The following is a 13952-nucleotide window of genomic DNA, read 5'->3' as shown; positions in this document are numbered from 1 at the left end:
CAATGTTTTTGGCATTCATACTCATGGTTTTTGGTCAGATTTTGCATTGAACTGTAGCATGTTTATTGCTCAACTGTTTGTAGAATGAACTGTTTAATGTTTTATTCTTTCAAGTGTAACAAAAAGGTTTTAATTCTGTACTCTTTGTGCATTGAAGTCTCCAATACTGAAACTGCTTTTCAAGTAATAAAAATAAAATGAAAACCTCATCAAGCAATAGAACATGTTTGAGAAAAAGAATCAGATTCCTCTGTAGCCACCCTGATTAAATGTCTCTTCATGAGAGAATCTGTTCTAGTCTAGACCACATTTGACACTGGAGCCTGGGCTTTTCACTGAGGCAACATCATTACTACAGGCATTTAACAGACACATTTAAAGAATAAGACCAACATAATGTGTGTGCTTAAAGTGCTCTTTATCTGATGCAGCAAAGGTCAGCCACTGTTTGCTTTCTAAGAAGCAAATTATGTCAAAAAGGAAGAATGTGTCCCACAGAGTTCTTTTGGAAAGAGCTCCAATTCTATGGGAGGCAGCACTAGTTTTTTTTGCACTGAATGTTTGGGCCCAGTCCTTGGAGTCAAGAGTCACAGTACACATGTATCGCCATCAGGCAGTAAAGCAGAGCCTTGTAGCTGAAATATCCTACAGTTGAAAAGCAAGCCCAGGAACAGAAGGTTTAAAGTGGTGGTAGGAGCCATCATATGAATGCACGGCGACTATCAATTGGGCGTCCCCGACTGGTTCTAGGAGGGAATCTGTCATTGCAACTGGCTCTTCCTGGGAGTGTGGGATTGGGTTCTTGAAACGACACAAACGGATCAAAGTGTGGCCTGAATGGACCTTGGACCTCCCCTGGGCCAGGAATGAGGGAGTTGATGGGGTCTCCAACATAAGGAAGTGTTGGCCTCTCATCAAATTCACCACCAATCATCATTGGGGGATAAAGAGGATTAGGAGGAAAAGGATTTGGATATAATGGGTTAGGATGAAATGGGATGGGCAGGGGAGGCGGTGGCAAAAACATCGTATGTCTCCACCTCAGGGCATCCTTCTTCTGCTTTAATTTCCTCTTGTACAGCTGCAGAAAAAATAAAAAAAGCTTCGTCTGAAATCTAGAATTGCTCATCATTTAAATAAAACTCTTTAACATATCCATCTAGAATTCTGAATGCCTACTGCACTTCCTAAGACCACACAATAATCAAAGTATCAGCTGGCCTCCCAACAAAAAATAATGTCTTCTGTACATCTTACGAAGATGACCTAATTTAGAAGAAGGTGTGCAACTGGGCTTGCTGTCCTTTGAGCTCCTATCAATCATTTAAAGATACACTTTGACGTCTACAGAATTCTAGATGAGAATTTAGCTTTGCTTGATTCTACCAATATTGGAGAAATTGGAATCAAGGATGAACCGATGCTCATTAGCTTTTAAAGCCCAAATTTTAAAGAGAAGGACAACTTGCCTCCTACATCAATAGCAGTTTCAGTCAGCTTAGGATGCAAGTCTTACAAACTTACAGGGATGTAAGCCCCTTTGAATTCAATGAGACTTGCCTTTGACTAGGCATGCATAGGACTGAACTGTTAGAACCTAATCTGCACTTAGTGCGACTCTCCAGATGGCACCTTATCTTTAACACAGAGAGAGAGAGAGAGAGAGAGAGAGAGCGCATATCTGACAACCACCTACTTCTTTCCAGTCTGTGTCTCGAGGCCTGGCAACAGGATCTGCAAAGAATTCAGACAGTGATATAACATTCCATATTACATTTTTATATGAATGTAGAAAGCAATACTGTACAGTACAAGCAATTGCAGTTTAAGATTTGACCACAACTTCTAAATGTATAACCTCTACCAAAACCAAATCTTCAAAAAAGCTGTTCCCTTGCATTCAATCCACAGCTTGCTTTCTTGAAGAGAAGCTAAGCAACTCTGCTCAAGATAATTGGGTTTAGTACAAAACCTCTCAATTCACCCAAGCGGTTAGACACAATCTATAGTACAGTCACCTCTAAAATCCCTCAGGTATATGAATCTCCACAGTAGTTGGTCGTTTGAGGCAGTATAAAGATCACGGCAAACAGCAGACAAAGAGATGAGTGAGCGGACATCCAGAAGTCGGAATATCCGGAATTTCAGTTCCAGTGGAAGGACCACCAAGCCAAAAACATCTGGTAGGTTCAAAGCTAAGAATACAAAATGAGAGGTGAAATTGTCATTATCTGTGATGCATTATTAACTTGGTCCCATTTCCTAATATTATAAAAGGTTATATAATCTCAGACTTCTCTCAGATAAGATACAGATTATGCAGCTAAAGAAAGCTGTTATATCTGTGAACAAAACTTTGAATGAAGAAGTGCTTAAAAACTGTTATTTATTTTACTCATAAGTAAGCTATTCCGTTCAGTAAGACTTAGGCTGTAACCGCATATTTCTCACAGAAAACATTTTTATGCCTTATACCACTGTTCTCGATATACCTCAATAACAATCTTAGGGCCCAATCCTATCTAATTTTCCAGAGCTGGTGCTGCTGTGCCAATTGGGTATGCACTGCTTCCTGTGTTGCGGGTGCAGTCACAGAGGCCACCTCAAGGTATGGGAATGTTTGTTCCATTATCTCAGGGCTGCATTGCGGTTGCACTGGTGCTGGAAAGTTGGGATAGGATTGGGCCCTAAGTCTGAAACAATGCTGGGGCCAGCCTCATTTTAAAAGAGGGGGAAGAATTATATATTGATCAGAAAAAATAAATCTACTTTTAAGCTCAAGCTTGGTTCACAGTAATAAATACACACAACTGAAAGTGAAATCTAAGGACACCACCACATTCAGCCTGCACTCCCACGTGAGAGCACATTACAGACCTATAGTGTCCATGACACTGCCTTGTAGGCCAAGGCAGCTGCAGACAACACAGCTTGGAGCAGATGCAGGGACTTTAAGCCTTGAAGAACCAAGCTCAATGTTGAGGCCCAGTGCCAAATCTGGTAGATTCATGTAAAAACTATGGGGAGCACAGAAGCCAACAGAGAAGTCCAAGAATTTCTATCACCTTCTCAGATATTCTCAAGGTTGTAGCCAAGCAAGCACAGCTTTGGCTAGCACATAGCAACCAAGTTTTCACAGAGGACCCATCTGCACTACGGTTCCTTCAGTGATTTTCCTACCTTGCCGGGCAGCAGCCAAAAGAGGATATACCAGCTGATCTTTGAAGAGACGAGACAGCTTCTGAAGATCCTTGTATACTCCTGCGACATTTGCTTTAACAAAAAACCAAAGAGTAAAGTTTTCACATCAACTAAGTTATAATCGCCTTGGGCGCTTTCTCGGGGAGAAAGGTGATTTACAAATCCAATAATAGTAGGTTTGTAAATGGTCATTTGACTAATTTCCTTTGACAGGTACAAATAACTGGCGAGCAATTGGCAAAGCACTATTGGTTTTCGTTTTTTCAGATTGTTGATATGTCACAATGGTTATGTCTCAACAAATGAGTAGGAGTTTGCATAAACTAGTAATCTATGGTCTTATTTACAAGGTTAAACGGTAGTGATGCATCTCAACAGAAAGTTAGTTTTGGCTTTAAGCCCAAGAGCTTTTCACAGGGAAATAAGGAGGTAGGATGCTCAGTTAATCTGTGCTATTATTGACACAATACTCCCAGGAATCTTAGACATTTAAAACTTGAGCTGTGTATGTAAAGTCCTACTTGAAAAGGAATGCTGTTCCACTCTGCCTTCAATTTTTTTCATGCTGTGGTTCCCTCTGCTGACCAATTATATGCTGTTACAATACTAGACTTTAAACACAGGCCAACAGACTGGCTTGGAGACAAGATCTGCAGTAGTTCTGCTCAGGTATTACAGAAGTCAATGCGGAGTGGGGGGAGCAGAAAAAAAACAGTGTTGCATGCACTGATATTCATGCATGCAACCCCTCACTTCCACATATGCTCCATTAGCAGAGTCTATACATGTAGGTTTTTATAAGTAAAAAAGAATAGATAATACCTACAGGATCTACATATGCTTGGGTATAGGTGCTTTGTGCAAATGAGCTTTTAAATGACACATAGAGCTCAGAAGCTGAGGCCGAGGACACGACAACCACATCCCTTAATTTCTATAAAAAAACCACCCACTGGTATGCAGGGCAAAGATGACGCAATATCAATCATGTTTGGCCTTACCTGCTTTAAGAAAAAAAGTGCTAACATAAACAGTAGCTATGGAAGGCCCACAATCCAAATCATGAATGCAGCAAGCTGCCCTCCCCCTATATCACAGTCCCAATCCAATCAGGGCCTCCAATTCCAACTGCTATTAAAAAGCAGAGCCAAATGGCATCCCTGACATTATCTACTCTGGCCTGCATTTTTTAGATTACCAGGCCTTGGGCAACGTTTTATCAGAAAACCTGACTGTATGAGGCATGACGTCATAGCCGTGTTAAAAGTGTCCTCTTCATATCAAACTATGTATTAAGAACAGCATTTCTAGAAAGGCTTGGTAGCATAAAGAATAGCCAATTCTCTTTGCAACATGCAAAGACATTGTCTGGCTTGTTACAAGCTCATTCAACAAAATCCATCATTCCACTGTCATCATTAACTGGTAAATCAAAGTTCTCAATCTAAATGAGAAGCAAGCCAGTTTACACCACTGTAAAGTCCAAACGCTCCAAGGATCTCTTAAGTTTTCCATTAGAGGACAACACTGCTCAGTCTCTAGAAGAAAACTGTACAAACACAAGCAGCATTAAAAAGTAATATTGGCAACAGATGCAAGACATGAAGCGGGGGAACTACGTTAGCCACTCACTGGTTATATTTCTTTCCTCAGCCACCCATGTCAATCATGCAGGCTCTCCCACTGAACTTTAATACTCCTTTCCGTATTATATTAGGCAGCCTTAGAAACATAATCAAAGCTGTTTATCTTTTACAATTTAAAAGACATGTCTAAGATTTTTCTGTTCCTGTTTAAAAATTAAAAAAAAATTAAGCCTAGCCTTTTGCCTTCAAAATTGTGGAGGTACATGCAGGCCCCCTTATTCATGGGGGTTCCGTTCAGAACCCCCCACCCCCATGGATAACTGAAACTGCAGATACAAGCAAACACCTGTCCCCATGACCTGAAGAGCCATCACCTCCCTTCTGGAGGCGAGGGGAACTACTCCCCTCACCTCCGGAGGGGCTTCTGAGCTCAGCAGAACAGACGACTCCGTCCCCAGCCTCTGCTGGGCTCAGACCAAGCTTTAGAGTTCAAAACACAACTTCCAGTTTCATGGAGAAACCAGAAATGATGTTTTTATAAGGCATTAAAAACATGACTTCTGGTTTCTCTGTGAAACCAGAAATCACCTTTTGGGGGCTCTAAAGGTCGGTCTGAGCCCAGCAGAGGCCAAGGATCTCCAGGGAGGGTGCGCAGTAGGGACACAGGGGGACCCAGATCCGATTCACAGATAACTGAATTCACGGATGTGGAATCCGTGGATATGGGTCTCCCCTGTACACTGGATAGCATTTGGACTGTACAGAAGTATATGAATTTTGCCGCCACTGTTTAGAAGATGGTGCTTCAGTATCTTTCAAATTCCAGCCCTCTCCTGCATGGTCACTTCCCTTTTCATGGGCTACTATGCTGCATCACTTCTTTCCTGCTCTTTCCAGCCTTTCCAACACTTATTCAGGAGGGAACAATGTCTGGAGTTCTTTTGGGGGTGGGGTAGTGATTTGTTTCTATAGGATCTATTTTTCAAGGACCTTGTCAGGAACCTGCGCAGTCCGAGGATCTAATACGGTTTCCATTAGCTCATAAGATGCACAATTACCAGTTCTAAAAATGCCTGCTATCCACTGACCTTTGCCAGGTGTTACCCACTTCATCTACCATTAGCTCAAAGCTACTCGTTGTCAAAATTAATGCCGCCTTCTTCACAGGTCCCTAGCAGCTTCTCACAGCAGCTCCTTAGTCCCCTTCTTACTGTGCCGCCATCAGTGGAGGTGAGGGGGATGGTGGTAAGAAAGAGGGCCTTCTTCGTGGTGGGTCCCCATCTGTGGAGCTCCCTCCCCCTGGAACTGAGAACAGCTCCCTCTTTAGAGTCCTTTCAGCAGGGGTTTAAGACCTTTTTATTTAAACAAGCCTTTTAATGCTGACATAAGGGGACATGGCTTTTTATTATTTTATTCACTTTAATTTTGGGTTCCAAGTTTTATTGTTTTTAAATGTTTAATTTTTATACATATTTATATATTTTATGTTTTTATATTACTTCTTTTGTTAGCCACCTTGAGTGCCCTTTACTGGGACAGAAGAGCAGGATATAAATTCTATAAATAAATAAATAAAAAGACAGAGCCCAACCATTTCAGAAGTCATATTACACAGAGAGTACCTAAGTCCTGAAAGCAAATGAAGGACGTTGGCAGAAGCTGCAATCTCTTCACGCTTCTAATGTCACTGGAGATCTTTAACATTGCTGCAAAACACAAACCAAAAAAGATATTAAGACTTAATGAAAGACCGCTTTGTTCGCTTCTTATTTGTTATGATAGTTCACATTCTGTACCATGCTGTTGCCCATTTCCTTCTCTGAGATCACAGGGGAAATCAGAATGGCAACTGGATTTTGCATGTTGCATAGAATAAACTGTAGCAGAAAAGAACACTGGTCTGAATCAGTTTGTGCCAGCCTAGATGGACACAAATGGGCAGCAGCATCTGGACAGAAACCTACCACTTTTATTACTTCGCCAAGGACCAATTATCTCAGAAACAACAATCTTCCTAATGTTCATCTAATGAAAGGAGACTTCCATTAGAAAAAAATGGAAATTCAATAGAAGACGTGAGGGGGTGGGCGGAAAAGAGATTTTTAAAAGTACATCCAGGAATGGAGAAACAGCCGCCTCCAAGACCCTTTGGTGAGATTTAGTCTCATGCCTTGCTGGAAGTTCAGATAGCAAGAATCATCTTCAATGGTTTGTTTTAACTCTCACAATTGTGAAAAGCTAGTGACCTCAAATGTTAAAGTGTGAATAATATTTCACTCATAGTCCCAACACTGCTTGTCTCTCTTCCCAAAGTTTTGCAACAGCACTCTAGATGTGGATCACACAAACATTTTAATCACATACAGAAGGGAAAGTACATTCACTAGCCCATATCTGAACATTTGAAAACAGTCACAGGAATCTGTTTGATCAGCTGGCAAGAAACTACACATCCTGTATCATATTGGTTCCCCCAAGGCAAATGCCACAGAAAATAGATTTTTTTTTTTTTTAATGAGCAAAATCCTTCTATTGGAATGACCAGACTTCTTTAGACCAACAGTTCTCAAACATTTTGGTCTCTGGAACTTCTAACACCCTTAAAAGGAGTCTCAGGAAGATTGGCACATGCATGGAATTGCAGGGAGCCCTAGAGTGCTAGCACAAACCAGATAGGGCGATGGTGGTCATTTATGGTGTGCTTGTGGAGCCCCTGAAGGGAGCCCCAGGGCTCCTAGAAGCACAGTTTGAGAAACACTGGCTTAGATGGTCTGTTGCACATAGAAGGTAGAAGGCCATTAATGCTTTGGGTTCCTGCCTTGTATTAAGGCAAGCATACCAGTTTTCTGTACAGTCGCCTCAACAGACTTTACAGAAACCCATTCTAGGCTTCCGCTAGTGATAAAGAAATGTAAAAATTAATATGGAAATCAAAGTCTAACCATTACAAGTCAGCACTCAAGCAGAATAATTTCAATTCTAAACAATCTTACCATTGACAACAATAAGTTCCCCCAAAGGCACACAAGTCAGGACAGCAGAGCCATTTTCACAAAGGGGGTGAGTATACTGTAGTTTATAAACACCTTTGTTCCTCCATTTCTCAGGCATTGATGTTGCCTTTGCTTCTGTCCCCTAGAAATAAACGAGAAGCAGTTGAAAGGATTGTCATCTCTTCCTCAAAGTGGCACTTACATAAAACTAGTGGCTGACCAGGGACTTAAATTCTGCATGCTCAAAATGGGTAATAGACAATAGAAACATTTGCTGTACAGGGAAATGACTGAAATACATTTTATACTGCATCATCTTATACAGTACAACACAAATCTACTTCAATACAGCCTCTAAAACTCATGCACAATGCTCACTAGAGTACCGAAGTTTTCTTTGCCTTATGGGCTGAAAGATACTTTAAGATTAACTAAACTTCCAAGCAAATATTAGATGCAGGGATAGAGGGAGGACTATTTCAAAAAATACAAAAATAAAATAACAGAATAAAAATTAAATACTATATATCTTCAGTATAGCAAATTCCATCAAATCAAAGCCTCACTTTTGATACTTTTGATACTTCTCACTTCCTCAGTTAATGTAAGGAGGGAACCATCAATAAATCAGGTACCAAAACCACAGTTTAAGAGGGTTTACAAACCATGGTCGCAAGGCTACAAAAACTATAATTAACTCCAGAAAGGGAATTGAGAGGGAATCACTTCAGAGGGCAGGAGGAAGAGGGAGGCATTTAATTTAGGAGACTGGCCCATGACCTGTGAATTACAGTTTGTAAAGAGCTAGCATTACGTTTGCACCAGACCCAAGTAGCATCATCTAAAACACACAGAAAGGTTCTTATAACATTTCCATTCAATTTCAGCGGGAGGGTCTTTCACTTTCTTGAATACCTGAGGTACATATCCTGTCTCCATCATGAGAAGATGGATCAAAACTATCAAGGCATCGTTGGCACTGGTACACTCTGCAGAGTGATAGAGGGTCTGAAGTGAGTGTGGCACTTGCCCATCTGTAGCTTCACAGCAAAGCATGGGTTCCAAAGGATAAGAATTCGCATGTTCTTGGAGATCAAAGTCAACAGAGGCAGTCTCTGAAGCAGACTCTTGGCTGGATCCTGCCTTAAAAGGACAGCAACAGAACAAGAGACGATTCAAAAAGTTATACCTGGTTACGCAAACTGACCAAGTGAATAGCAAATGAAATGATGGCTTTCAGGAAGAAATATGGTGTTCTTTCCACTCTAGGCACAGTACCTGGAGAGATAAAATGCAGTCAGGATTTGGGGGGGGGATTTCTTATAGATTTACCGTATTGTCACTCAACCGAATGTCACTTTGGACATTACAGCCTTCTGTGTGTCCATTGTGTCTTTCGCTATCTGGGTTCCTGGTCTGGCTATGGGATACAGACGAAGTGGATAGTTCATGATTATTCTGTAGTGAAGGCAGGGAGGAAGGTGAAGGTAAACTGGGTGCTGCATTAGCATCTTCCAATACCACGCATATCAAGTCTCCTGAAACAATCCCAAGTGATGCTAGGGTTTCTTGATCTCCAGTAAGGAAGTCTTTGTTGTTCAGTGTTATTGCAAACTGGGTATCAGAACTGCAAAATAATAATAATAAAAAGATTAGCAGCATACGGTCCTGGTATATACTGCTTTGAAAGTATACTCTCCAATTACAGCAAGTGATGTCAAACAGTAAGTACTGACTCCATCAGCTACATGACTACCATAATGCAAGTAAGTGGGAGCAATATAAACCTACACACACTAATGCCAATGTGTCAGTAAACAGTCGTCTATATTTCGTATGCTAACTTTAGCCCACAGAAAGGACACAGGCAGTCAGAATCATCCTGTTTAGTTTGAAGGAGAGTGCAGTCAAACCAGTCAGAGTATTGGAATTTAAGTTTTCTCCCCATATCTTTCACATACAAGTTTAAAGAGTTTGAAGTTTCCATTTACATTTCATAACAAAATGTTATAAACCCTATTGCTCTTTCATCTGAAGACAGGAAACTATGGTTTGTACAAGCCAGAGTTAAAACACCAAGCTCAGATTCTCATCTACCTTTCAACCATGGAGTACACAAATATTCAGACACCCCCCAAATGGAAGGAAGGGGGAGGGGGAGAGAGAGAGAAACTGCAGTTTGTGACAAACTGTAAATGGAAGCTTTAAAATTCGTCCCCTTTCACACAAAGGAGGAGGGAGTGTACAAATCTAAGACACACACCTCTTCATACATATAACCACAGTTTGTTGCTGCATCTGAACAAGACCTTTGTGTGAGGTAGCATTTGGCACATGAATCAGTCCTCCCTACTTAGATTTAGACATCATCTCATCTGAAATAGACTTAACAGATTAAAAGGAGTTTAAGAGAAGGTGTTTTAAAATATTAACAGCAGCTAATGTATTTCAAAATATTGAAGAAAGTAAAGCTACCAGGAATATATGCTGGGCTATTTATGGATTGCAAGAAAAATACTGAAGCTCCCTTATCCAACTATATTTAAAAGTTTAGTTAAAAATAAGAAAGGATTAGACCAATGACACAACTGAAGAGCAAACTTTTGTTCCAATATTATACTGTATGTAAAATATTTTTAAAAAAACAAAATTGAGACATTGCAATTAAACTATTTCAAAGCCAGATGTTGGCAGCTTCTTCTACTCCACAAGCTACAAATCACTTTACCCAACATACACCTAAACTTAACTTTAACATAAAAAAGAATTTCAAACTTTATAAAAAAGGTTCTCAGAATCACATTTTCACACACTAATTATCCCATGATGACTGAATTACACTGCATCCAAGAGAAACTCAGATACTTTTCAATTTACTGAATATGGTTAAGACTGCAATAGGTACTACTTTCATTATGCAAACAAAGCCTAAGTTTGCTATGATAAGCAGAGACAGAATTTTGTCACAGAACGGACTCTTTGTTTCATTTCTTGGCTACAGCCAAAACAGAAACTGGACATGCAATCTCTTGTTCCTGGTTTTTAGTTTTCTCAAGTGCCAACTGTCAGCTATGAAATACAAAGCCTTGTGAACTACAGGGCCAGCTTGGACAGTCCTTATCCTTTCTTTAACAGCTCAATAAGCACTCAGTGGGCTAAGGCCAACCTGGTTATCTTTAGACAGTGGAGCACTGGATCAGAGCTCAACAGTCCCATGTACACTTACTTGAGTAGAACATCCTTCTAGTTCTCAGTGTGAGTTACTCCCAACTTGCTTCTACCTACTGCATAGAATCAAGCTGCAAATCACTTTTTCCAATTATGCATTCTGAAACTCAGGAATCCAGAAGATGCTTCACCATTCAAAGGACACTTAGAAATACTCAAATTACTGAAATTGTGAAGTGTCCTATACCACTCTTCATTATAGCAGAGAATCATATAAAGTCTGAAACTGAACTGTGTATTTAACAGGTGCATGGAGTGTTAGATAACAGCTGAGTTGCTGGAATAAAATCTGTATCTCCCCACCCCAAGCACATACCACTGACTGTTACGGAAAAGAACTTTTATCCCAAGAGATTAAAATGATCCCAAGGTGCAGATAGGTAAGAAGCATAACAGCCTTTTAAATATGGTCTGACACAAAAATGATTAGAGCATGCCTGGATTATATAGCTCACCTTCAGAGGAGCCTATTACATTTTATTCAAGGTGAAAAGATTGCTTTTAAAGCCAAAGTAGACTGCTTAATTCTAAGGCACTGATACCAAGCTAAATATTCGTGTTTCTATGGCTTGAACTGACATACAATACTGTATTTTCTTGAAGACTATGAAAATGCAAACACACCAAGACTCTATATTTCTTGGATGAATGCATCTTTTGTGCATCTTCTACAGTCTTCTATGCATCAGTGCTTGGTACCACCAACCGCTTTTGTGGAGCTCATGACAGCCTTCTTCAGAAAATCCACTTACACAGGCAAGTAGGGTTTGCAGAGTGGTGAGTGGGAGGAAATCAAGTCATCTGAATCCACCTACTTTCCCTGGCATTTAAGATCTCAACAAACGATACTGTCAGCACTGCACATGCCATCACAAAGAAATCTTGGCACTTAAAATACTGTAGAAAACTTGCATTGGTTTTTAATGGCTGTAAGTTTCTTTGAGAATCAGTCTTGACTCAGAAGGCAGTTAAGTATAATAGATCAATGTTCTTCAACCTTGGGGTCCCCCAATGTGATCACAAAGCCTCAGTTGTGGGGTCATAGCAACTTATAGGAATGAAAAGGGTTAAAGACCACTGCACTAGAGTACCACCAGCTAAAGGGGGAGGCATCTGAGGCACCATTTCAGGTACCAGGAGATTGTATTCCAGCCCAGCTCAGATACCTGGCAAATGTGCTTTCACTAGTGCCAGGCTTCATGGTAACTTCGTGCTCTCCCTAATAAGAATACTTGGATACAGAGAACAGCACTAGGAGGGCATAAGGGGGGCAGGGAGTGGGTGCTGATGGGGCAGGGGCAGGGGTAGGCAAACAGGGTTCTGGCAGGAGGGTGGGACCCGGTGCCCAGTCCCATCCTGCATCAATTGATTGATTGACTGGAGTTGTGGCATGTAAAGGCTTGAGGGCCACTGCATTAGAGTGTTTAAAGGAGACAGGGAAACTTTCCTTGCCTTTCTTCCTTCACTATAAAGCCTGCACAATTACTACAGAGGCTACTATTATTAACAGTATCTGTACACCGTTTTTCAACAAGAAGTTCACAAAGCGGTTTACAAAGTCCAAGAACTAAATGGCTGACAAATGCCATGAAGCTAAATCGCACTCATTCCATTTAGACTGCCCAGGAAAACTGAGGCTACAATCCGATCGACACCCTTACCTGGGAGTAAGCCCCACTGACTATGATGGGACTTACTTCTGAGTAGACATGCATAGCTACAGGGAGGGCTCTCCTGCAAATCTGTTGGCAGCCTCAGAGCCCAATCCTATGCATGTCAACTCAGAAGTAAGTCCTAGTACAGTCTATGGGGCTTACTCCCAGGAAAGTGAGGAGAGGATGGCAGCTTCACAGCCCAATCCCATGCACTTCTACTCAGAAGTAAGCCCCACTCTAGTCAATGAGGCTTACTCCCAGGTAAGTGTGGAGGGGAGGGCAGCGTCAGCCAGCAGCAGCAAGGCTGGAGGGGAACCCCTAGCACCCCAGCCAGCTAAGCACTGCCCCACATGCTCCCCCGCAGCCCCGACCTGAGCAGACGCAGTATACGTGTCTGCCCTACCCGGGCACGTTCACACGTTACCTGTGCCCCCAGGCGGGCAGGAGGGTCTGGACGAGGTGCGCGCGCAGGTCTCCCAGCGTGGGCTCCTCCCCTGGCAACGCCAGCGGGCTCGTTCGCTTCTGCAGCCGCACTCGCAACTTCATGATGGCGGCACTTCTCCTCCCGTGCGCCTCGGGGGCTGAGCAGGGCCCTGGACGGCTGCAGGAGCGGCGCACGCGAGGGCTTCTGGGTATCGCCGCCCTCGTTGTTGTTGTTTTGGGCCACCTCAGTCGCCCCGCCCGCTTCGACCCCGTGGCGGCGCGAGCCCCGCCCCCTCGCCGCGCGTGCGCAGATGGAGACAGCGCAACTGCGTGTCTGTCGATCGATGATTCTGTTTTCTTTGCCGCCGCCTTCCGTCTTGGGAGGGGAGGGAGGTTGCTCCGATCGATGACTTCGTGGCTCTTCTTGCAGACCTGTGCGCCGCGCACGCGCAAACCTGTCACTGTACACGCGCGCACGGCGTTCGAAGAGTTAGGGCGTTCTGAACGTTCGACTGGGGTGCTAGAGGCCTGTCCACACTTTCCTGGGAGTAAGCCCCATTGACTATCATGGGCTTACTTCTGAGTAGACAGGCATGGGATGGGGCTCTGAGGCTGCAGTCTTGTCCACACTTTCCTGGGAGTAAGCCCCATGACTATCATGGGGCTTACTACTGAGCAGATGTGCATAGATTGGGCTCTTGGTCCACTACATGGGACAGAAGGTGCGAACATCCACTAAAACTGTCAGAGAGTTAAAACAGACTAAAGAAAATATTTCTTTACCCAGCATGTAATTAGTCTGTGGAACTCCTTGCCACAGGATGTGGTGACGGCATCTGGCCTGGATGCCTTTTAAAGGGGATTGG

The 13952-nt window shown here is 42.4% G+C and overlaps 1 protein-coding gene across 1 annotated transcript; it reads right to left on the bottom strand.

Moving 5' to 3' along the window:
• Positions 1–401: 401 nt before the first annotated feature.
• FBXO7 (F-box protein 7) lies at positions 402–13299 on the bottom strand. The gene is made up of 9 exons (XM_066633692.1): positions 13088–13299; positions 9113–9407; positions 8696–8923; positions 7781–7922; positions 6410–6493; positions 3181–3273; positions 2019–2195; positions 1697–1734; positions 402–1081 (listed from the first exon to the last, which is right to left on the bottom strand). The coding sequence occupies exons 1-9, from the start codon at positions 13207–13209 to the stop codon at positions 701–703; spliced, it is 1560 nt and encodes a 519-aa protein (XP_066489789.1). The 5' UTR covers positions 13210–13299; the 3' UTR covers positions 402–700.
• Positions 13300–13952: the final 653 nt, after the last annotated feature.

This window comes from Tiliqua scincoides, chromosome 7, assembly GCF_035046505.1.
Source record: "Tiliqua scincoides isolate rTilSci1 chromosome 7, rTilSci1.hap2, whole genome shotgun sequence".
In the NCBI taxonomy this organism is placed as follows: domain Eukaryota; kingdom Metazoa; phylum Chordata; class Lepidosauria; order Squamata; family Scincidae; genus Tiliqua; species Tiliqua scincoides.
Note: the sequence above shows the minus strand (reverse complement) of the source record. Positions and strands in the feature narration are given on the sequence as shown.